Here is a 23,543-nt window from a genome sequence, read left to right on the forward strand (position 1 = left end):
AATTGAAACATATTTATGAATATTATATTCCATTTCTACCAAGTCCATTCTGCTAGATGCTACTTAACTACAGACTGCTCCTTTACCTGAACTATTTAGTTGAAACAAAGCGTACTTTTATTTTGAAGCCAGAGTCGCCTGTTTTCCGGTATCTTCCCGGTTGTCTCTGGCGGGCTTGACGCAGCTGCCTCGGTGATGTCTGCGTGCTCACGTCGCTGCGCGGGGGTGTAGTGGAGGCGCACCGCACATCTGGACTGCGGAACAACCGCAAAATGCACTTTTTGAGGAATATACGAGAGTGCGCGTGTGTCTCATTTATATACATTATAATATGTAGAATAACACGAACTACAACTATTATTATTATTGTCCTTATATATCAATATAATTTATTAAGATATTTTCATGATGCTCTCAGTGACTTCCAGGTATGATGAAACATGGTTGTTAGTGGCACCAGATGGAGACGTGTCAACCTTTTTTTTTTCTTTTTTTTACAACTGAATGTGGGCTTGTTAGGAAATAATTTCAGTTTTATTAGTGGAAAAGAGTTTACCCTCCTGTCCGGTGAGGTCTACATTTTTCTGGCATGACATCTTAGTGCCAGAAAGTGGCGGGGTGTGTGTGTCTGCCTCCTTTGGAGATGTGTGTGTGTGCACTCCTGCCGACTGAACATAAATACTGTCACAACAGTGCCTGCTTTCCAGCTGAATAAATACACAAGGCCAATGGACTCCTGTGAGAGGTTTACTCACGTGGAAATAAATGAGCTTTTGAGAAAAACGCAATGATGGGATATTTCTGTCACGTGTTTGTTAAGGCTTTTCATGTTTTCCCCAGTGAATGAGATGATAAATGCATCAATCAGAAGAAAATGATCTCTGCGTGTCCACTCTTGTCTCTTAACTGCAGTGGGAGTTTCACTTTTACAGTTCCTGCAGCAGCGGCAGACTGTCAGACATAAAAACAGCTGCATGCATACAACCATGAGGCCTTTGGGTTTGATATATGATAGTATCAGACTCACTAAAAGCACTTAACTTGCAAATTCACACCAAACAAACAATGTCTCAAGCATTTGTTTTCCACCTACAGATACCAAAAATGACTGTTTCTTATTTAGTTGTTCACTGAAGGCACAGTGAAACAGTTGAGCGCTTTCACTCGCCATTCAGGAGAGTGTAATTTAGTTGTAAAGTAACCATGGTAACATAGAAAAGGAAGCGACTCCAGGGCAGGTGGAGGGAAGGAGTCTGTTCACAGGATTACTCTGTTGCTGAATAAGCCTCGAGGGGGGGGGGGCGCCTTGAAGTTGAGCCTTTTAGTAATGGCCTGTTGAGAATAAGGAGAGCCACATGTTGTCGAGGATTCCTGTATCCAGCTGTACTCCGCCAGACATTGTTAATGTTTATCTTATGCAAACATGCAGCAACATTAACAGCATAACAAACAGCAACATCACAGAGGCATGAGCCAGCACACAGCAGAGGGAAAGTTTCACTTCACCTTAGAGCGTAAACCTGAGAGTCTTAAAATCTCCCCCCCTTTTTTTTGTTGTGTTCAGTTTCTTTCTATTAATAACATTTGTGGTGAACAGTGAGTTGTCTGCACAGTAACAGATGCATGTTGTATAGAGTAAATGCCTCTGAACATCTGACATGTTAGGCTATTTTCTGATCAATAGGAGCCCATAATGTTGCCATTTCTATTATTTTTTGCATAAGCTTTTCTCCTAAACAAACAACAACTGACTTTGGCAAAGGATAATGTTAACCCAGCTGAACCCACTAATAATGTAGCCAAATATTAATTAAAATGTCGGAAAGAAAAGCTCATCACAACTTCACACTTTTTTGGCACAACTAGGCAAATCAACACCTAAGAATCAAGTCACATTTATCCCCAAATCACAAGATAACTTCTATTTTTAGAAGTCTGCATTCAGATGAAGAAAAACTCTACAAACACTGTTTTAACAGGAAAAAAATAGATAGATGTGAGAAACCTCAGGAGGAGCAACAGAAGGAGGGATTTCTGTTCTTGGTTTGGCAGACATGCAATAAGATCTGCAGAGTAGACAGAAGTAGCGTTAATAGAATAGTAGTTTTAAAGAGCACCGAGGTGATACTTATTTCTATATTAAAATAAGGTGACACCCATGTATGTGTAAGTTTTGTTAACCAGCTGTGAAAAAAAATTCATATGATGATGCTTCAAAGCTCCAAGTCTTTCAGAAGAATCACAGATAACCTTTTATTTTACAGCTCCATTTTATTTTAATTTCCTGAAAATGTTCTGTGTTATTTGTAGGTATTTAATGGTTCAGTTTTAGGACATTTTACAGAAAGGGTGGTGCAATTTGGTACAAATTATTTTTTTAAAAACTTAAAAAACTGTTAATTTGGTTTAGTTGGTAAGTGCCCACTCATTATATTTGGGTTCATATGTTGTTGTTAATTTGCAAAATGTATTTTTTTAAAATATACTTTCTTTTTTCTGTTTCATAACACAGTAAACATGAGGTCACTCAGTTAAATCGGATGATATACATATTGTAGGTGTTGTTAGTCACAGAATGATACATTTTCATTCACATTCACGTTTATGTTTCACAATTGCATTTACTGGTCTCTTAAATAATTGTTAAAAATCTAAATTATTATTAAGAAGTTTTCTACAACTATGAACCCAAATATAAAGAGTGGGCACTTACCAACTACACCCACTGAACACTTCTGTTTTTCTTATAACTTCCACCACTCTTTCTGATAAATGTCCTGACATTTAACCATTAAACACCTGCAGATGACTTATAGTGGGAGTAATAATGCATCGTGCTTGCTTGGTGTTGCCTGCATGTGGGGAGTGAAACTGACAGCAGAGGGAGGTAAAGGTCCTGTTCATGTCTGTCTGAGAGTGTGTTGGCGGCACACTTTCACTTCAGCAGTGTCATGTCAGTATCTCATATCATCATATCAGCTATTATTAGGTACGCAGACGCTACATAACACTACTTAACACTACTTTTCCGAGTCTGGGCAAAAGATATAAATGTTCTGATTAACCTTCAATCTCCTCCTATGAACACACTTTTAATTTGTCAGCAGAAACCTTTGACACACATGATAATGAATATTATTACACAACTCAGACTTTTCAGCTATAGAAAACGATATTTCCTTCTTTTCAGAATCAATGATTTAATACTAAACAATGACCTCAAACAATATTAGCACTCAGATTGCAAACTCCTCTTTTGAGTTGTAAAAAGTTTAATGTAACACTAATTCAGCTCCTGTCAGCAGCTGTCTATTTTCAGAGAGAGTTTTTACAGGAAATCTGGTTTCATAGCCCTGTTCCATGATTTCAGAAAAAGGGAACTTCTCGGTTGCAAGTGTGAGGTATTAAAGACTACATGACTTCAACCACAACTCAGACCTTGACCTAGAGCGTTAGAGCCCTGTACGGTAAGACCACATTTTTTATTGACCTACACTTTGACAGAAAACTGTTTGACTTGGCTTACAATGCTTCAAGCATTTCCTGGAACATGTTGTCAATTCTAATAATAATATTTTCTATTTTTTTAATTCCTTATTTAATTAAACATAATTTCGGCTTTCTAGCAGACTTCTAGCTAATTATTCTGTTTATCTGTATAATATAATGAGACCTTAGCTGAGTTTGAATAAATAACAGAGGAATGTAACTCATTACAAATGAGACAATATGAAACAATACTTTGCAATCACTCACTTTAACTGTCTAATTTACAGATCATGAGTGTCAATAACACTTGCATCTCAGGAAATAGCACCTCTGTATGTCCAAGTCGCGACAGCTCCTCTGTAGGTCTTGCAGTGGGGCTGACTTTCTTCTTTCTACTGCTGATCGTAGCTGCAGTGATCGTGTACAAGTACCACAGTACAATCAGGAACATGCTGCAGTTTGGACATAGAGAAAGCCAGGTGAAGGAGGATTGTATAGAGACACCACAAAATAATCCCCATGTGTACACCAGTATGATCAGAGAGCAGTCAGTGGGGCAGACCCCGATCTATGAAAACCTGTCAACTCAAACTGGCTACAAAGGGCCTAAAGTCAGCCAGAGCAGGTAAGCCATTCTCCAAGTTTTTATTGTAAATCTTAGTAATTGATTTTGCTCCAAGATTGGAATCAGTCAAATATGTTTAGATGCATTTAGAGGAAATGTTGAATCCAAACATGTCATTTTTGAAACCATCAAAAAGGAGATCAGAACGGAAACAGATGTGCGTGCGGTGTGAATTTCCCCATTTTGCACAATCCTGTCGTAATACTGCATATGCACACAATTTGGTGATCTCTTTGTCTGTTTCGTGTCATTTAAAATCTATTATTCAGCTGATGACTCAATGCTGGAGTTTTTCCTTGGATAAATATAGCGTGTGAACAACTGGGAAAAGGAAATCCGCACAGTTTACACAATATTTGTCTTTGTGTCATCAGAATAGTCCTTTCTGATATGAGACATTATCCACTAAGCTTACTGTGTTTTTCCCCCAGGTCACCTGGTGAACCTGAAGAGGACTTGTACTTGCAGTGTGATTTAACAGATGATGCAATATACGGCAATGATCCTGTATGTAACCTCACTGTTCACCAAGACTCCCAAGAAGATGTGTATATTGTTCCAGATTCATAGGAGAGACACATCTGAATCGTGAATATTGAAAATATTTCCATTTACTGCATACCATAAGCTTTGTCGAATGACTAAATATATTGTTACAAGGCAAAATGAAGTTGCTGCTCTCTGATACAGCTGACCTGTGAAAAAACAAACAAAAAAAAACAAAACAAACAAAAAAAAACCCTCTGGTGCACAGATATTCAGTTCAAATGTACAAATGTATACATATATACATGTTTGAGATATATTTTATTATTGTACATCAGCTGTAAAGTTAGGGGATGCAGTTATATGTATGTGTCATTGTGTAGAGGGATTGAAAGAGTAGAACGAGCTTTTAGAGCACAGTAAGTATAAAATGTACTTCTGTCAACTCCATATTTTGCTTTTAGGAATAATGGCAGTTTTTGTTACAAGCATCTCCATTGTCAACTGTGTTGTTTTTAATGCTTCTTTGATTGCTACCATTCTGTTTTTGGCATTTAATTTTGCATTGGACATACTGTGCTAATTAGCACATTTTCACAACAATCCAAGGGAATCAACTTGCAGATTGAATTTGTTTTTTTTTTTTAATGTCTTTCTCTTAGTGTGTCTTGACTTACTGAATCATTTTCGTTTTAACCTTTAGCAACAAGAAATGTGGGCAGTTTGTTCATACTTGTGTGGTCAAGTCATGCACGTATTCTGTTTCCTTGAAATCGCTTTCTCATGCTACAGGTTTAAAATAAAAAATGTATTAATACCAATTACCTACTTGAATATGCTGAAAACCACCAGAGAGTATCTGTATATGATTAAATGCTGTATATGTGTGCTGACGTGTACAATTATATGAATGGCTGGTTATAATATTCATCATGTTTTTGAGAAAAAAGTTCTAAAGTGGTAATTTATACCTCTGTATTATGTGATCGATTCACTTTTGCCACTTCTACACATGCTCATAACAATTTTTTAACTGCCTGAGAGTCTGTTTTCATTCACTGATATTAAAAGGATTCAGATTAATAGGATATCCTAGAGTTTATTATTTTTGAACATTATGAAACATGTTCTACAAATTGTTATCAGCCACAATTTAAAGAAATGTAAAGTTGTTAGTTATACAATAGTCATCCCATCCTATTCCCTTACAGTTATTAGCCAAATGTATTTATGGGAAAATGTGACAACAGAAATAAAGAATTTACCTGCTGAAGTAAACCATTTCCCTGCTTATTATCTGTCAAATACTGTAAATGTAGACAAGGTGTGTAATGCAGATTGTGTGAATTATGCACAGAAAAAACATAAAAGATCAAAGAAACCACACAGAAACCTTTAACATTTAAGTAAAACATCAAGTCTTGCAAACAAGAAAAGGTCGGCACCATTATATGTGGCCTGTGGTTCAGACGTATGAAGAGGATGTGAAATTCTTGCTGACCATTTTGCACAGACAAAATCCAGTAATACAGAAAGAGAGAACGAAAGAGAGAGACAGACAGACAGAGAGAGAGAGAGCTTAATGCTTTGTCCAGAACTTACAGGATAATATGTGAGATTTGTGTTTCTCTGGACTGGAGATGAGCAAAGAGGTTTACAGACTGTGATGTTTTTCTTCAATAAGAGTTTTCCTGGTAGGCTACGTGAGAAGCCAGCAGGATTAAAAACAGGGGACAGCCAAACATCAGAGGCTAAAGAGTTCACGCTGTCTATCTTAGATTGCACATGGAAGGGCTTGATAAATACTGTCCCTAATTCTTTTATACTTGTATACTTTGGGTGGTACTGCAACTCAGGACCTTTCAGAATCTAAGATTGAAGAGCTTTACATCCACCCGCAGTTGTGTGATAACTGAGGATGTCATCCTTAAAACAAAGAGTAACACAGGACAAAAGCAAAGAAATGAATGAGTCGTTACTGGGCACAGGTGTAATTTTACCGTAAGAAAAGCGTAATTACAGTTAGCATTTGTGTCTGCAGGGCTGATTAATCTCCTGTTCATTTGTCTGCATATTTATTCAGTCGCTCCGGGTCATTTACGCCCCACCCTTTAATACATCTACTTTATTAATTGTAAAACAAAATATGCTCATATTTGAGTGACCTTTACGCCATTCAAAGATAAAAACTATAAATTACTCATCAGGGGTGGTGGTGTCACTCCTTGGAATAATTAAACTGCAAACATTTCAAAAGAGCTTGCTGTCGATTTCAGTTCATTTCAGCTCGCTCACGGACATCAAGGTGCTCTGCTCATTACTTTCCTTACTGCAAAACCTTGAGCTGCACTTTTTGCATCTCTTAAGTCTTCTATGTGAGCTCTTTTTCTAAAGTGAGTTCTTTTTTCTTGTCTCCACTTATCACTGGATATCTCACATTATTATTTGTTCTTTTTCTAATAACTCATATCTCAACAGCACTTAAAAGCAAACATCACAGACACAACCTTTGATAATCTGTAATGAAAATGCATTTACAGTATCGTCATTGATATGTAATCTGAACAGTGCAGAGTTTACACAGCAGGCAGCTTATTTTCCCTTTTTATACTGTTTCATCTTTTCTGTGGCAAACTCATATTGTTTCTCAAGGCCGCAGACAAATGAGTTCCAAGGTCATTAATGGGAGATAGAAGTTATCGTATCTTTACATGCTGATTCCTCTGGCACACCCTGACCTTCATAATCTACAGTGGTAGATAGTCATTCTTTGGATAAATGACAAATGTGAGAAAATATCATGCACGTGCGTTTATTATGAAATGTACATGTGGATATATTCCAGTGCAACAGTTCAGTATGAATAAATCAGAACATTTATTTGGGGTGTTCACATAATTATTGAAATGCATAAGACAACGAGCAAAAAAAAATCTAAACTATGTGCCTCATAAAACAATACAGCGCTTTAAATAATAAATGACAGTTAAATTAAATAGTAAACAGCACTAGATAATATGCTGCAACATAAAACAACAAAAACAAAATACATAAGTTAAGGATCATAAATAGAATGAACAATAAATAACTGTATTTTCAAAGGCAAAGCTATGAATGAACAGATCCACTGTTTTTGTCCACAAAGTGAGAGAAAACAGCAGCTCTGTGCAGTAGTAACATGTTTTTCATCTTCAAATTGAAGGTTTCAAGTTTAATTTAGTTAACCAATGACAACATGAATAAAAATTTTCCACCTAAATGCAAATATTTTCACCATGTAACATATTTTATCTAGTGGCAATGCTTTTCCAAAGGTTAGAGTTTAAAGTAAAAAAGTCTCTTATTATTATTATTATCTATTTATTTATTTATTTATTTATTTTGTGGCCTTGCCTGGTCTTGCATCAAGCACAGTGACATTTACTGACAATCAAGTCGTCAAAAGGCGTCAACTTCAAATTATCCCTGCTGTCATAGTGCATGATGACCATGGGCTCGTAGGTTGCCGGCACGCAGCAGGGGCGAGGTGTCCCGCCTTTGGTGATCTGGTGCATCCGAGACTTCACCTGCGTGTGCATGCTAGCTGGCTTATAGTTGTGGGGGCAGGTGCCATCACAGTAATGCATCGTATATTCAGCCGGGGCCACCACCCAATCTGTCCAGCCGATGTCTTTGAACGACACGGTGACAGACTTGCGGCAGCACCATCCTCGTTCATCGCAGTTGTCTTCCTTGTTGGAACGAGGCTGCCTCCTTCTCCGTGCCGGTTTGGGCTGCATGAGGCCTAACTCCAGGGAAATGGTTGGATTTACTTTCAGGGCATCTCTTTCACCCACAACCATCCCCACATCTACAACCAGTGACTGATCACCATCAGCCCTCATCCACTTCTCCACCTCAGGGCTGATGTCCAGCATCACATCTTGAGTGCTTGAGACATTAGCATGGATCACAGAGTCTACGTGTGTCCAAGCAGCAGAGTTCACCGGGTTCATCCCACTGACTTTAACATTAATCTCTTGATTTACATCAGGCTGAACTGATGTAGGTTTGTTTAAGATGTGCTTGGAGATCTTCAGTTCAGCCCGAGCTAGTGTCAGTTCAGTTTGAATGTTTGGGTTCTTATGGAAAACAGCTCTATACCACTGCATGCGCTGATCTGTCTGTGGGTGTTCTGCCCTCCGAAGCACTTTCACTGGCACCACTGAAAAGCAGAAAAAACAAGAAGTGTGCAAGAGATAAAAAAGAGAAGAGAAGTTGGAGACTTGCACTTAGGTAACATCATGACATTGAACAACTGAGGATTAGAAACAAAGACAACACAAGAAAGCATTTAGAAAAATCCTAAACTTGTATTGGGAGTCCTGAAGCTGTCTTGTCATTGGTTGCCTTATCGATGAGATTACTAAAAAAAACACTTGTGTTTAAAGTTTATCATCACGTACAAGGTGTGCCAGTCATGCTCATGATTTCTAAAAGCTTGTAGGAATGTGTTTGCTTTGTTCACAGGACAGTTTGATGGCTACATATGTTTAAGCTCTACACAGACCATTTCCATGAAGTCAAAGAACTATAGGTGCAGCAGTTATTTATAGTAGTTGTTACCACACTGGTACAATAGCTTTTGTCCACAGATAAACTCACACTGCAAAGCTTTCCAAAACTTTCCAAAATGATGTTTTACAAGTGTGACAATGGCTAAATTAGGCCTGAGTGTCTACATGGTGCTTACTTCTCTGACAAATATCTCACCTGTGGCTGGAAAGAGCACAGTGGGCATGGTGGGCTGCCAGGTTTCCCTCATCGGCTGGCTGGAATTTGTTCTCATCTCTCTCAGTTTTTCCCTGTAGAGCCGATGCATCTTCCTCAACTCTTGCTCTGAGGCCTTTCGGGCTGGTCGGGGCTCCCTGTCCATACCCAGTGAGCCCAGGATCCCCGTCTTCACTGCCTCCAACAGCAGGACCCTCTGACTGTCCGTTCCGTCCACATCAGGTGCACCTTCGTGGGCCACGTGAGGCCGGCTCTCCCCTGAGCTGGAGAGAGAGACGAGGAGCAGCAGCACGCAGGAGATGAGTCGGCGGAGTGTGTGTGATCTGAGCATGGTGAGCCTGCCAGGTGCTGAAGGTTTGGTCTATGAGTGTTGCAGCTCAGTGGATTGGAACTTGTCCATGTTATGAATGAAATTCTTGACATGCTTTTATTTGTAGAGCTTCTGTGTTGCCACACCCCTGGTTGGTCAGGTGAGCCGCTGATGGGCTCAGCAAGGGCCATATGTCATTATGTGGCAACATTGTGCAGCATTGTGTTAGGTGTTGACAACATGTTGCCTACGGAATTAAAAACTGTGAAAATAATTTGAACTAATGGCAACTTTTTTCAGTTTTCTCAGCAAATAATGAGAAGTGAAAGCAGAAACAAGAGAAAGAAGCTGACCTAAAATAAAGGGATAAGATTTGGTTACGTCACAGGTACACGGTGTGCATCTCAGCATGTTACTTCAACAGGATTGTCTAGTTATGCGTCACTTAATCAAATAAATGACCATATGTCTTACAGTGACCAGTACTAAGGAGGGGGGCAATGGGCAATTACATTAGCTCCTCCGGGGTTAATAATGATGATGTGATAGTTGTGTCTCTGTTCCCTTGCAACCCTGTCTGGTACAGTCAGAGGTCAGGATCAGCCACAGACCTGGGAGGGATTCAGTGTCTTGCTCTTTTGCTCACACAGGGCTCAAATGTGGTAAATCCAGTCTATGGACAGTCACTCTAAATATTAAGCTTCTCTGTCAAAGACTGCAAGCTGCTATATTAACAGTCCAACCTTTTCTAACAGCTTTAATCGACGACAAAGACACAAAAATGAGGGTTAATGAGTCAATGATCTGCATGTCACCCCTCCGGCATTCCTGCTCTTTCAGTGGTAATTGTTGGGACACACTAAAAAAGGCTACAGCTGCATCTGTCCTGTGGACCAAGCAGTTATCAGCATATTATGTGAAAATCCTCACTTCTATCAGTAATTAGGGTCAGTGAACTACTTGATTACAAAGTAATTTCCCCACCCTATTACGTGGCCGTCTATGTCATTGACCCTATTCTTCTCACTTGAAGGCTTCCCCAGTCACAGTGGCTGCCCTACTGATAAAGGACGGCTTTTTTAATGTATGGATGACGTACATAACTTGATGTTTGTGGATGCATTTTAGCCAAATCATGTGCTTGGATGTATAAAATTCAGCCTTTTGCACCAATAGTTTTGTCAAGTCATGGGAGAGCCATTAAAAATGAAATTAAATGCTACTATGTACATGAAAGTATCATAAAATGATGAAACAATAAAAACACAGCCATAAAACAAATTATGTGGCTTCTAATTAAATTTGAATGTCAAGTGACATTAGATATTGCAATTCAAAGCTCATGTGATAAATGTTAATGGCGGTACTTCAAGATAAATGTGAGGGGTCATGAGATGATGAACAAAAAAGGAAAGAAGAAAACAAAAACATTTCTGCTGCACAAAATTGACTTTTCTTTTTCTATGTGAAATGTTGAAGCATTTTACCTCATTAATAACTACTAATATGAAACAATATAGGAAGGGAACATCATTCTGTGAACATAGCTCACAAACAACCTGCAGCCTGTGATGAGGTGTCACAAGTCAAAGAGGTTGATGTAGAGATGTGGCTTCTTCAAGAGCGTGAAGTGTGTGAGTTTCTGAGCTGTGAGTCACTGAGGTGATGAAGCAATCATGTACTTTGTCAGGTAGTCCCAGCTTGCAAGTTGGAAGTGTGTGAAAGGTGTCAAGTGACTCACAAATGCTGGTACTATTGTTGTAGATTTTACTCTCACTCTCTTCTCTGGCTCTTTTTGCCCTCTCATCGCGTGAGACAGAGACGGAAAAAGAAAAAAAAGAACTACATATGCAATTCATTTTGTCATCATGAGAAAGAGAAGTGATGGGGGTGAATTTCATCATACACGTAACAGACAGATGTCTCGTCTGACAGAAACACTTCAGATAAGGGTGAAGATGACTGCACATTGCGTGACCCTTACAAGGAGTCATGAGAATCTAACAGGTCACCAAATGAAACCATTTTTAAAAGTTTGGCTCATCAAACCATGTTCAACCAAGTTTTACCTCCTCGGGCAATGTGAGAATTTAAGACCCATTTTCTGATTGAACTGATCACAACTCAGACGTCCAACATGGTAATATCACTAACATCACTTTAATAGTATAACTTACATGTTGCTTCTATTTTTAGAAGATTTTTTTTCCTATATGGACAAATATGTTAAGCGTAAATATGTATGTGAACAGGTGTGTTGGTGTGTTTACATTCCACTGCAACTGTGTCTGTACCTTTCATTCATTCATTTGTTCATTCATCAATTCATTATTTATTTTTTCAACATTTTCTCTACTTTTTAAATGTAATCCCTCTGTATTCAGAGTGAAGGGGAAACTGGAACCTTTCCCCAGGATGCACTGGGTGGATGAGAGGATAACTGGTTATCGGCAGGGTTAACATGACGATAACCAGTTATCCATGTAGCTCCATGGTGCCCTCTAGTGGCCATAAAGCTACAGTACAGACTTTCATTATTAATCTCATTTTCAAATGGAAATTATTTACTTTATTATTCAACCTTTCGACTAAGAAAAAGTGACTTTAACAATAGTTAGTTTTAAAGATAATATTTGAAATATTTTTTACATAATTTGTATGTATTTGTGTTTTAGTTTTTGTTAGTTATACCATATTTGTTTCAATTTATTCTTCATTTCCAGTGCACAGAAAAATAAAACATAAACAAAATAAACAAATCCTGACTGCTGCACTGTCACAGACGTAGAAGTGGGTTTTATTTTTACTTTTCAGCCTTGCAGGGGAATAAGACAAGTGAGGTTAAGATCAGAGATACAGACTAGGAGGATGCATAAATTACTGTTAAAAAAAGGGCAGCAAAAAGAGGATGAGTGACTTTCATGCCTGACTGGCTCCACTAATGAGAACGGATCATTTAAAGATGACCTACGTGGATCATATGAAGAGCATGACAAAAAGTCTCAAGGGCACTGAGAGTTTACAATCTGTGCCTTCCATCCTCCTAAACCTACTGAGCCGAATAAGGAAAACACTCTGATAGAGACAGAGAGATGGACATTTCAGTTGAAGAATCTTATCTCAAGTTTGTGATAATATTCAACTTAAACAGTACAAACAAAGCAGTTACTCCGAAGCAGGACTCATTTCCTCGTCACCTGAACTCTTGAACTCTTCCTTGTAAGATCACTTCTTTATGAGAAGCTTATTATAATTTGGATCTTGGGTTTTAATCTTGTTTGTTGTCTTGTTTGAGAAAAGATGGGTCAAGAGAAATACACTGTGATAACAAGCTATACAGAAAGACTGATAAACTGTGATAAACACTGTAGAAATAAACTGACTGATGCACTGAGAAACAGAAGTCATGGTAGAAAAAAAAGGATGTTTGTTTAAAAAGCACAGAATATATTAACAGTCGGACCACACACAGTTGTTTAATTGTCTCTGTGATTCCTGCCATTCCTAAGTAGCTGATTGTTACTCCAGCTGAACATTTGCAGCAAAAAGATTTGAAACCAAGGCTGGTGAAGTATAAGTTTCATTCACATATGACACAATTTTAGTTTTTTGGGGGTAAGAATACTTTCTTTTACTGGAATTTCAATTGAGCAAACAAGAAATATTAATTCTCCAAGATTCAGTCATTCAAATGGTCATTTGCACAATTTTACACCTGTAAAAACCTGAAAAATATATGTTTGAATATTGTTTATTTAATATTTCCACAGTGAAGTGATCTTGAAAATCCAAAACCAAAAAAAAAAAAACAAGCCACACTGTAAATGAAACAACATTGAAACAAATCTTGAATCCCCCCCAGCAAGTGTTTCTAACCTGATAGATGTTGACTCACAACACTGACAGTTGTTTTCTTTAAGCTGTTTCTAATGAACAGTGAAGAACAAGGAAGGATTCACATCCCTCCGGCTCACATAAATGGACTTGTGACATCACAGGGTAAGACACTAACCATTGTTCTGTGAAGGGGGAAAAACACAACATCATGGTACCAGTGGGTGACAGGCGCACATCAATCACTACCGTTCAGCTGGACTTCAGAGCAACAATTGTTCTGCATCCTCTCTGCTGACAGACCAGACGGACAATGTGTAATTTTATATGACGGGTGAACTGCATGCACTGAAACGTTTGTGGAGGGGGTTTGTGCAAAGATTGTTCTGTGATGGTTATGCCTTAAATAATGATGTGAACATATGGGTTTGTCAAGAAGACCCTTGACCCTGTACAATAATTTAAAGGCTAAGGGAACCCAAACTGGGGGTGCAGGAACCTCCAGGGATTTTTAAAGATTATTAATAGAGGACAAGAAAGCTTAGATGAGGAAGAGACAGGATCTATGTGGGGTTTTTTTTGTCTGCATCATATCTTAGGATCTTAAATTGCTTTTGCACACATCATAGGATATCAATAAGAGGGTGGGGCCAACACGCCTTCTCACTTCATTACTAGGTTAACTATCCCACATCCTTCCTCCCCTCCCGATCAGGTGATCAGCTGGCTGAACTGATCACCTTTTTGGAGCCAGTCGTGAAGTCTGGGGGTGAAGGAGGAGGAGGAGGAGGAGGAGAAGGAGGAGGTGGTGGTGGTGGTGGTGCAGCAGCAGTAAGCAGCAGCGAGGAGGACTCAATCCATGCTCCCGGGGAGAGGAGGGAGCGCAGTATGGGCTGACAGACTGGGCTTTTTTTTTTATTGTCTTCAATCATGGATGAGCCGAATATCCTGAGACGGCGCGGTCTACAGGTAAATGGAGACTGTCATGACAGCGCTCGGAGAGATGGTTGTTTCCAGGCAAACGGAATGATGATGATGATGATGATGATGATGATGAGCCACTGGCGACGATGCGAGGGATTTCTCCAGGATTTGGGTGTAGCAATTGATCCGCTCCTGTTTTTTCTATTAAAGCAAATCATATAAATGCTTTATTCCTCTATGTGATGTCGTCTGGAAATACCTCTATTGATCATCATGTTCTGGTGTTCATTATTACAGACATTATCATGAGTGGAAATTAGGACATAACTGTGATGCAGTTTATGAATGTGAGGTCTGTAAACCAGAACAGATCTCACTATCATCTGTGTTGTTTCTGGAGCACCTCGCTGGTGCTTTGGTAAATCTGGTTGCCTTGGTGATAGGAGCACAAAACCCAAGGGTTACTGGATGATTGGCAGAAACATCCCTTTAATCTTCTCCTGGGTGTCATATTTATTACTCAGGAATGTCCAGAATGGGAATAATGAAGTGATTTTTTCCCCCCTTCTCCACTAGTTCATTCATGTGTATATTTAAAGCATAAATTAAGATGCATCGTCTACCTCTGGTCTTTTATGGAAGAGGTGATGTTGAGAGACTCACATGTCCAAATTGGGTGTTCCCATTCATTTACAGTAATTGGCTTCTTTTCTTACATTCATCTGCAATTTAGATTCAAGTGCAGCCAGGTTATTATAAATAATGAATATGATGATTATGGTGAAATGATTTAGGTGTGCTTTCAGGCTCCAGCAAAAAAAAAAAGGCACAACATTATAAATTCATATTGTTGTCCCACATATTGATATCTGTTTTTCTGTTTTACTTTAAACATGTAAACATGCAGCTCTCGCTTAATTAATTCAATAATACCTGACTTCCTTGCTTATATGTTCACTCACTTTGTTTTTTAATGTAGCTGTGATATTACTCACTTTTTGAGGTGAACACATGTTAAAGAAATATCAGTATATCAGGGGATGAAGCCTTAAAATGATTTTTTGCACAAGCTCGGGCAGTCTAGCAGGATGCCATCCTTCAAACCCTGAATGGTAAGGCTAGTTTTTCGGTTGCCTGAGCTCAAACGCAGTAGCCATGGGGCCAGCAAGGATTTGTATCCTCACTATTGAATGACTGGAAGACCCATTTGTCATGCAAGAAACTAGGCCATACTGCAACTAATGATATTTACACTGCACTGAGCTGAAGAGAAGTGGGAGTAACAGAGGCAAGGCATGTAGGAAAATTCATCTGTAGCTTTTTTGCCTGTTAAAACAATGATTTATATGTCCCTTCTGGTTCATTATTGGGAATCAGTCTCATTTGTTACTTGTATTTCATAACCATGAAAAAATACAAAAATGTTCAACATGAAAACTGTCCCCTGAGAAGGAAAGGGTAATTTGTGAAGAAGCCCTTTGCTCAAACAGCAATACGGTAACTGTGATCTGCTTGTTACCATAAAAACATGGAAAAAACGATATATGTTTTTTCTTTCACAGATTATTCTTATGTAATCTTTTCCATCTCTTCCTCTCTAGAAAGAACTGAGTCTTCCACGTAGGGGAAATGTGTAAGTATTGTCACTCTCTGTCTGTCTCTGTCTCATTTTGCCAGCCCTCCTCTTCCTCAAACCAGACCAGCCTGGTGCCTGTCACTTGTCAGCTTTATTGTTGTTGTGGATGCGTGCCGTATTTCACAGCAGTATATGTTTACCTGGCCCTCTCCTGAGAGCCATTTCACGAGGATTGCCTGAGAGGCAGAGCAGTCTCACCGCTCAGACAGGTTTTATGTAAACTTGGAATGGCAGAGCAGAGATAGAGATAACGTGGGAACACCTCTGATGAAATTACAGAAGGGAGAAGAGTTACTGTATGCAGGCCAGCTCTTCATTATCAAGAGAATTAATAGGTCGCCCCTCCCTTATTGCAAAAGAAGCTTTGCTCATTATGAATATTAATTGATATTTGTTGAATGTCTGAAACCTGTCTCATTTTGCTACACCAGAATTAATAATCTGGTGTCCATATGATTATTTTTTTCACCCAAGCAAACCCTTGCAGGTAACTATGTGGTGGTGATGTTTATTTTTTATGATAATTTCCTTGTCCAGGTTTCAGAAGAAATTGGTTGATGATTAAAAGGAACTTTACTCAGTAGTTACATTTCGTATAAAGTTTTGTCAATAGAGAAGAGACACATGTGAACAGTATGACGGAACTTGCTTGTGAATTTGCTGCTCAAACAGGAGCCGCCCTACTCAGAACAACATCAATCTCTTCATTCTAACCTGTTCAGGGACTTTCCCCTGTCTTTAGAAGAGCAATTAAGCCAGGTTAGTTTCACCAAGTGAGTCAGAAGCAAAATCAGATAAGCCCAATACAGAACACAGATGATACTGTATATTTTAAAAACTTTAAAGAGATAAAAAAAAAAAAGGTTTGTGCTGCTCACCCACAAACTCCACCCACAGTCAAGGTGTTTGAGACAAACAAGGACATTTTAATTTTACTGTGGGGTAAAATCCATGTTTTTTCTGGTGTTGCACCCATGCTTTGTCTCTAGAGACAAAGCACTTGTATTATTTTGTCATGGATCTGTAGTGTGTCTGTGTTAAAGTTTAGTGATCTCATTGCTTTGCTGGTATTTCTCTGTGGTGTATTTTAAATGGTGTGATACCCTATCAGGGCTGGATGAACTCACCAGGGGACAAAATAAGCAGTGGGCCTCTATTTGTAGTAATTTAGCTAAACAAAAAGGAATACGCATCATGTACACTTTGACACAAGCAGGCATTCCCAAACAAATGTACATAGCCTAATATAGTCTACATGTTGTGTATATTATTACTGAAATAGCCTATTAAGTATCTCATGTGTAAATGATTATACACCATAGCCTTACTTTATGAAACTGTTCACTTTAGTTTAATCACAGTGGTACCAACTGGGTTTTAAAAGTGAACAAAACAGTTACTTTGAACACATGTACTATTACATCTACATCTTCATTATATACCTACTATGTACTACTGTATGTACTGTACAGTCCTTGAAATGCATGGAAATCACATGAGGGGCTCAATATTCCCTGATGACTAAATGCAACATCACGGACTACTCGTAAACCCCATGACTCAAAATTGTAGCCTAGATACGACTTTCTGTGCTCGTTTTTACTATCATTGTTTTTAAATATATACTATATATTTCAATATGTAAAATGATCTGTAGACATAGCCTATGTCTGATGTTTGAATCTCGATATTAAAATACATAGTTACTCAGTCTTTTTTCTTCCGGGGTGGTGCATTTGTCTTCCACTTGGTATCTCAATATTTCCAACAGCGCTTGAAGGCACCATTAGTTTCTCCTCCCTCCGGCGCGAGCTGCCGCGGCTGCGCTGTGCGTCGGTGCAGTAGCTGGAAAGTTTGTATCACTCTATAATATTTTGGCGAAGATATCACTCGATAATGTCGCATCCAGCTGAGGACAGGCTGCTTCGGAAATATTGCTGGTAGCAGGGAGAGGAAACAGAGCGGACATGGCCGTAGAAGTCGCTCATCTCCACCGAGCTGCCGTGCCGCGGGTCCGGGGTCAGTTTGTACCGAAGCTGAACGGAGTTTCTGCCGTTGGACACTGCGTACTGGCCTAGCTAACTGCCACCAGTAAAAACAACTCGGCCGGAGAGACGGTTCAACATGATGTTCAACATGATGCCCCCACTTTAGAGGACATTTCTCATAGTATCTGGGTTGGCTTTATCGGTCGCCACCATGTCTGATCAAAATTATTATTGGACTGTGTTGCCGAGCTACAAAACTAGTTTTGTGACTGGGGCCATGATGAAAAGATCAAAAAGGTAAAGACAACGCAGCCTTTTTTTTTCTTCTTTTTTTTAACAGCAGACTAGCTATGTGAAGGTATAGACAGAGCCATACAGTTGACATAATTGCCGCAAAGGGAAAACGTCTGCTCTGCTTGTAGTTGTCATCTGCTCCCTGCTGAGCTGTGCCATTCAGTGTGTGACAAACAGCAATTTGTTGAACGTTTATGTTGAGCTATTTGATTCACCAGCACGCAAACGCAACCCCTACTGTGTTTGCTAACATTATCAGCGTATAGCTCAGATTGATAATGCTGTTGTGGTGTCTGTGATAGTCTACAGTACGACACTGTATATGTCGGTTACATCCGCCCTAGTTTTTGTTTCCGACAGAGAAACGTGGCCATTGTAGACTGTTGTGTGTGTGTGTGTGTATGGTGTGTGTGTGTGTGTGAGTGTGTGTATGGTGTTTGTGTGTGGGCAGACTGCATTGTCTGCTGCCAGCTGTCGCATAAAGCGACACAAAGTCCCAGTGCTGATCGATACACTGATGTGGTTAGTGGGACTGTACTGTTGTAGACGTGGTTTTTATCTGTGAGATAAATTAAATCAGCTCTCCCAAAGTAGAGCAGTATATTTTGCCTTTCATGCCCTATGTCATTGGTACTCGGGGAGTTCATAGTTATCTTATCATAGTTTATGGCGTGTTTATCTCCCGTCATAACCACAATATTTCTATAATGAAATGTATTTTTGCTGGTGTAGTGTGCATTTATTGAAGCAGCTTTTAGTCAAGGGCATATAATACAAGCTCCATTACTGATGAGTGAAATCCTGGAAGAAAACCTATACCCTCATCTTATAAATCCATATAATCTAGTTTTCCCTGCTACCATAGGCACTTTTTCTATATAGGTTGGGCTTATGCACCAGTCATGTTACCCACTTAAACACAACATGGCTTTGAATGGAGCTCAGTGAGTAAATGCAGCTCCTCACCATCAGCAGACATGTGAAACATGCAGTCCTGCGTGGCTGTGGCCCATATTCATCATGCTACATGGCTGCCTGCAAAGTCCTTACAAGCCACTATTGTTAGTCCAAAATATGAGTAGCCTTATCACTCCTAACTGTTGATAAAACCCTCACATGGTCATGGTGCGATACGGTGATGCTTTCATGTATTTTTTTTTTTTTGGCCACTGGAAAAAAGGGTGTTTGTTTATTTATTTTCCTCTGATAAGAGTAAAATGGTGCACACTCAAGAATGTCATTCTGTGGTTGGAGCATTTTCATAGATGCTTTCAAGCAAAAGTCAAGCATGTATTGGCTCTCTCTTCTCTCTGTTGCTGTGCCGTCTCTTGCCAGTTTTAGTCTTTTTGGTTTGGGGGGCCATACAGCTGTGTGAATCTGCCTCAGCATCGACCCAGAAATGTCAGGTTCTGTTGTCGTCTCAGCCCCTCAGTTATTTTAGGTCACTGCCAGAGAGAAAGGGAGATGCCATTGACATCTCCAGGATGAAACAGAGAGTTGATAGGATTACACCCGGCTTCTTTTGGGAATGCAAAAACAAACTAAACAGGAGTCCTAATTATATTATAAAATGAGCACCAGGTATACACAGGTACCACAAAAACATCCAGGAAGTGGACAAAATAACGTGAATGTAAAAGTAACAGCATCACAATGCTTAATCACATCACATTGGCGTCTGTGTGGGCAAGTCATTCTAAGAGAAATTATATTAGTAGTACCTATCAGCCCTAAAAGAGCTCTGCTAGTTTCCACTTCCACCACAATAGCTTGTGGTCAACTGTTTTTGCATTTATCAGAAATACTGTACTGTCACAGTCCGGTAAACTATATTAAAATATAGAAACAGTTTGAATAAAATGGCACCAGAAAAGGCGAAGGCTGGTTTCAAATGAAGTCAAGCAGCAGGTCAGTAAGACATATGTTTTAAATCAAAACAATACAAACAATAAGTTTCAAATATAAAAGCTGTAAAAGGTTGCTTTATAAGTTAAAAGTTTGCATCCAAAGTTAGATGCACCAAACTTATTTATGTGTGGATAAAGATCCTGTTCGTCCATAGTGCGGGGTCTGTAACAGTATAGACAGTGTGTTATGGTGAGCACAGTTATGTCATAGGAGTCATTGGGTCCAGTGATTTCTTTGAATATATATTGATGTAGGCTATTTTATAGGATCAGGTGCTCTCAGGGGTACAAGAAGTCATACTTCCAGATGTTTTTCATAGTTTCACATGAAAATACTTCCAGACACAAGAGATATCACAAGAAATATTCCCTACGACATAGTTCACACAGCTCAGAACATGGTATGGAAATAGAAGACAGAGCATTGTACAGAGCAAAAGTCTTCATTATGTTCCAGATATCCATTTATTCAGGTGTTTTCATTATTTTAGTATCTTCTGTACTCAAAAACACACACGCAGATTATGAGAACATAGGAAAAGTGATATTTTCCAAACATTAACTCAAAGTTATATACAGTAACTGCTTTCTTCGTGACTGTGTGTGTGTTCTTTATATTTACATACACACGTTTGTATCTATGCATGTATGTGTACATATAAACACCATTACCAGTGTCGTTACAGTTGCCTTCTTTATCATGATCAACAGGCCGAGTTTCATAGGTTGACCTTTATTTTTATTTATTGTACTGTTTACTGCACTGATAACACACTGATAATGTTTGTAATTGCATTACATAAGCAAATGTTTTTTCTCTCTCCTGTTTGTTTTCCTCCTCTCACAGTTCCCGTAACAACAAGAGAAGGAGTTTGGCGGTCGGTACCCCGTCGCCCACACTCTCACGACCGCTTTCGCCTCTCCCATTGGCCACAGGTACTTGTGTGTTGTTTTTTAGTTGCGTGTCTGCTCAGCTCAGCGTGTGATACTGTTTGGCAACTTGACTGGAGGCTAATTAGACATACTGCACATAGCTATGATCACATGGAAAACAGACAAGTGGGTAAAGATGGACTGATGAGATGAAGGGGTTCATCTGTAGCAGCAGACCACTACTTTAGCTTTCTGTCTCGTATATGTGCCTTCAGAGTTGTTTGTTTTGATGCTGTAAGTCACAAGACTTGCACTGATTTCCCTCTGGTGTTATGATTAAGGTTTTCTTGCCGTTGGAACATAATGTGCCCACAGTATAGTGCATAAGACATTTAATATTTGTCCTCTTCAGTGTTTGTTTTTTAAGATATTTTTCATCTAGCTTCCTCTAGGCTAGCCATTCCTTCATCCAGCTGCCTGAATTGCCATATGGAGACTCATTCATTCTCAAAACCCATTTTTTAAAGTAGCTCAGGATGTGGCAGTGCCTTGCCCTCAGGGGCTGGCATAGAAACCCTTTAGTGAACCTTTCATGAGTATGTGGTGTGTTGTGATCAACAACAGGAGTCCTTGCTGTCTGCAGGACTGAGATTCTTTGATTAAGCCGGGAAAAGGCCTCATTATCCTCTATATGCCTTTTACTATAAACTGATCAAGTAAAACAAGGAAATAATTTAACACATAAACAGTCATATAGATACGGTACTTTCCTGATTTTCCAATGTTTGTAACTGATTGCGTGTTTCTTCAGCTGGCAGCAGCCCTTCAGAAAGCCCCAGAAATGTCTCTGCCAGCACCTCTGCCAACTTCCAGTTTGCCCGCAGGTAAGAACGAACTTAGATGTTTTTTAATATGGATGTGGTCTAAGGTAGACTAGTTCTTCAACATTACTACAGTAGTATTTTCCCTAATACTTACACTGGAAAAAAGTGTAACTGATAAAACTCCAAAACCCGGCAGATTATATACATCTTAACATTAATTTAGGTCCGTCTTTCTTCCTGCAAAGATGTGATCTGACATTTGCAGTTCAAAACATGAAGAAATAAAAGCTAGTGGAAATACGAATTGACTTTTCCGTTCATGATTCATTTAACAGTAGTAACAAGAACCTGCAGTGAGAGGTAGAGAAAGCCAAGCTGCTTCATTAGTGACTTTTTTTTCCAGCAGGGCTAGTAAATGCCAGACCAAGCCAATATGAACTCATGTGGAATTAAACAGAGCATCACCTTTGTTCACTTATTTCAAGCTGTAGCCTCCTAAAAAAAAAAAAAAAAAACATGCAAAATAACCTAAGAAACTTGGTTTTGTGGAGAAAACTGAGTAGCATGAATAATGAGCATGCCCTGACTTGTTCCCTTTTGCCCCTTTAGTAGAAATGAGGCAATGGAGAAGCAAGTCCAACCAGCTGAAAGGCCCCAGGGCCACTTGCTGGACATGGGTCTTGGCGTTTGTCAAGCCAATTAAGACGTTGAGTTGGTGCACACAGTCATTACTCAGGGCTGTTGTGATTATGGGCAGAATTGCAGGGCTTGCCCTCTTATCACGCTTCTTACAACTCAGTGGGATTTTAGAGGAACTGGCATCCTTGTCCAGCAGTAAAAAATAGTGTGTTATTGACTGGCTAGCAAGGAGATTGTAGGCAAAACAGTATGCATACAAGTGTTTAGAATATGCTGCTTCTGTAGTTTTAAATGTATATGCCACTTATCTCCAAATATCATGTGTTGTGAATTAGCATTTTATGTTGCAGTGCAGTATGGCATATTGCACCATAAGCTCAAGGATAGAGAGGGGATGTCTCCTGATAGAATCACCTCACACGAGCCTGCATGACTCATCTAAATTTATTGAGACTTTTTAAGCTGCCAGCGCGGAGACAGATGCTGTGACTGCACTTTCGAGAGCTCCGCTGGGTTTTATTTGTTATTCACACAAGCTGTATAGCCCTGCTGTTTGTGCAATTATTTTGTCATGTAAACATGGAATAGCCAGACACACAATAGTTGGCATTCAGGCGAAAGGGATAAAAAAAAAATTTTAAAAAAAAGAAAAAGTTTTTTGAATGCAAATGAGGGAATAACGAGATAAGGAGCCGTGCCCAAGGGGTGGGCATAATCGTTTAGCTGCAGCTCCCTCTTCACCATTAAAGATGCTTGTTTTTAACCTTGGGGTGTGAGTACTGCCAACGCACCGGCCCCTAATAGATTCTTTTCCTTTTATACCCCAGGCATTTATTCAAACACTGATTTAAAGCCTTGTTTTTAATCTTAGCCTCTATCCCCTTAAGCCTTGCAGGACCTTAATACAAGAGCCTAGTATCAGTTTAATAACAGATAGAGGGTGG

General features: G+C 39.2%; 2 protein-coding genes across 3 annotated transcripts in view; one reads left to right on the forward strand and one right to left on the reverse strand.

The window, feature by feature from the left end:
* Positions 1-7,432: 7,432 nt before the first annotated feature.
* LOC122994242 (growth/differentiation factor 3) lies at positions 7,433-9,708 on the reverse strand. The gene is made up of 2 exons (XM_044368823.1): positions 9,353-9,708; positions 7,433-8,804 (listed from the first exon to the last, which is right to left on the reverse strand). The coding sequence occupies exons 1-2, from the start codon at positions 9,699-9,701 to the stop codon at positions 8,005-8,007; spliced, it is 1,149 nt and encodes a 382-aa protein (XP_044224758.1). The 5' UTR covers positions 9,702-9,708; the 3' UTR covers positions 7,433-8,004.
* Positions 9,709-17,876: 8,168 nt separating this feature from the next.
* mast3a (microtubule associated serine/threonine kinase 3a) overlaps positions 17,877-23,543 on the forward strand; it is a 28,703-nt gene continuing 23,036 nt past the window's right edge. For both annotated transcript variants that reach the window (XM_044367702.1, XM_044367703.1), the window contains exons 1-3: positions 17,877-18,359; positions 21,111-21,199; positions 21,948-22,020. In XM_044367702.1, coding sequence (XP_044223637.1) covers positions 18,274-18,359; positions 21,111-21,199; positions 21,948-22,020 — 248 coding nt within the window. In that variant the 5' untranslated portion in view covers positions 17,877-18,273. The remainder of the gene's footprint in view (positions 18,360-21,110; positions 21,200-21,947; positions 22,021-23,543) is intronic.

This window comes from Thunnus albacares, chromosome 12 (assembly GCF_914725855.1).
Source record: "Thunnus albacares chromosome 12, fThuAlb1.1, whole genome shotgun sequence".
Taxonomy (NCBI): Eukaryota; Metazoa; Chordata; class Actinopteri; order Scombriformes; family Scombridae; genus Thunnus; species Thunnus albacares.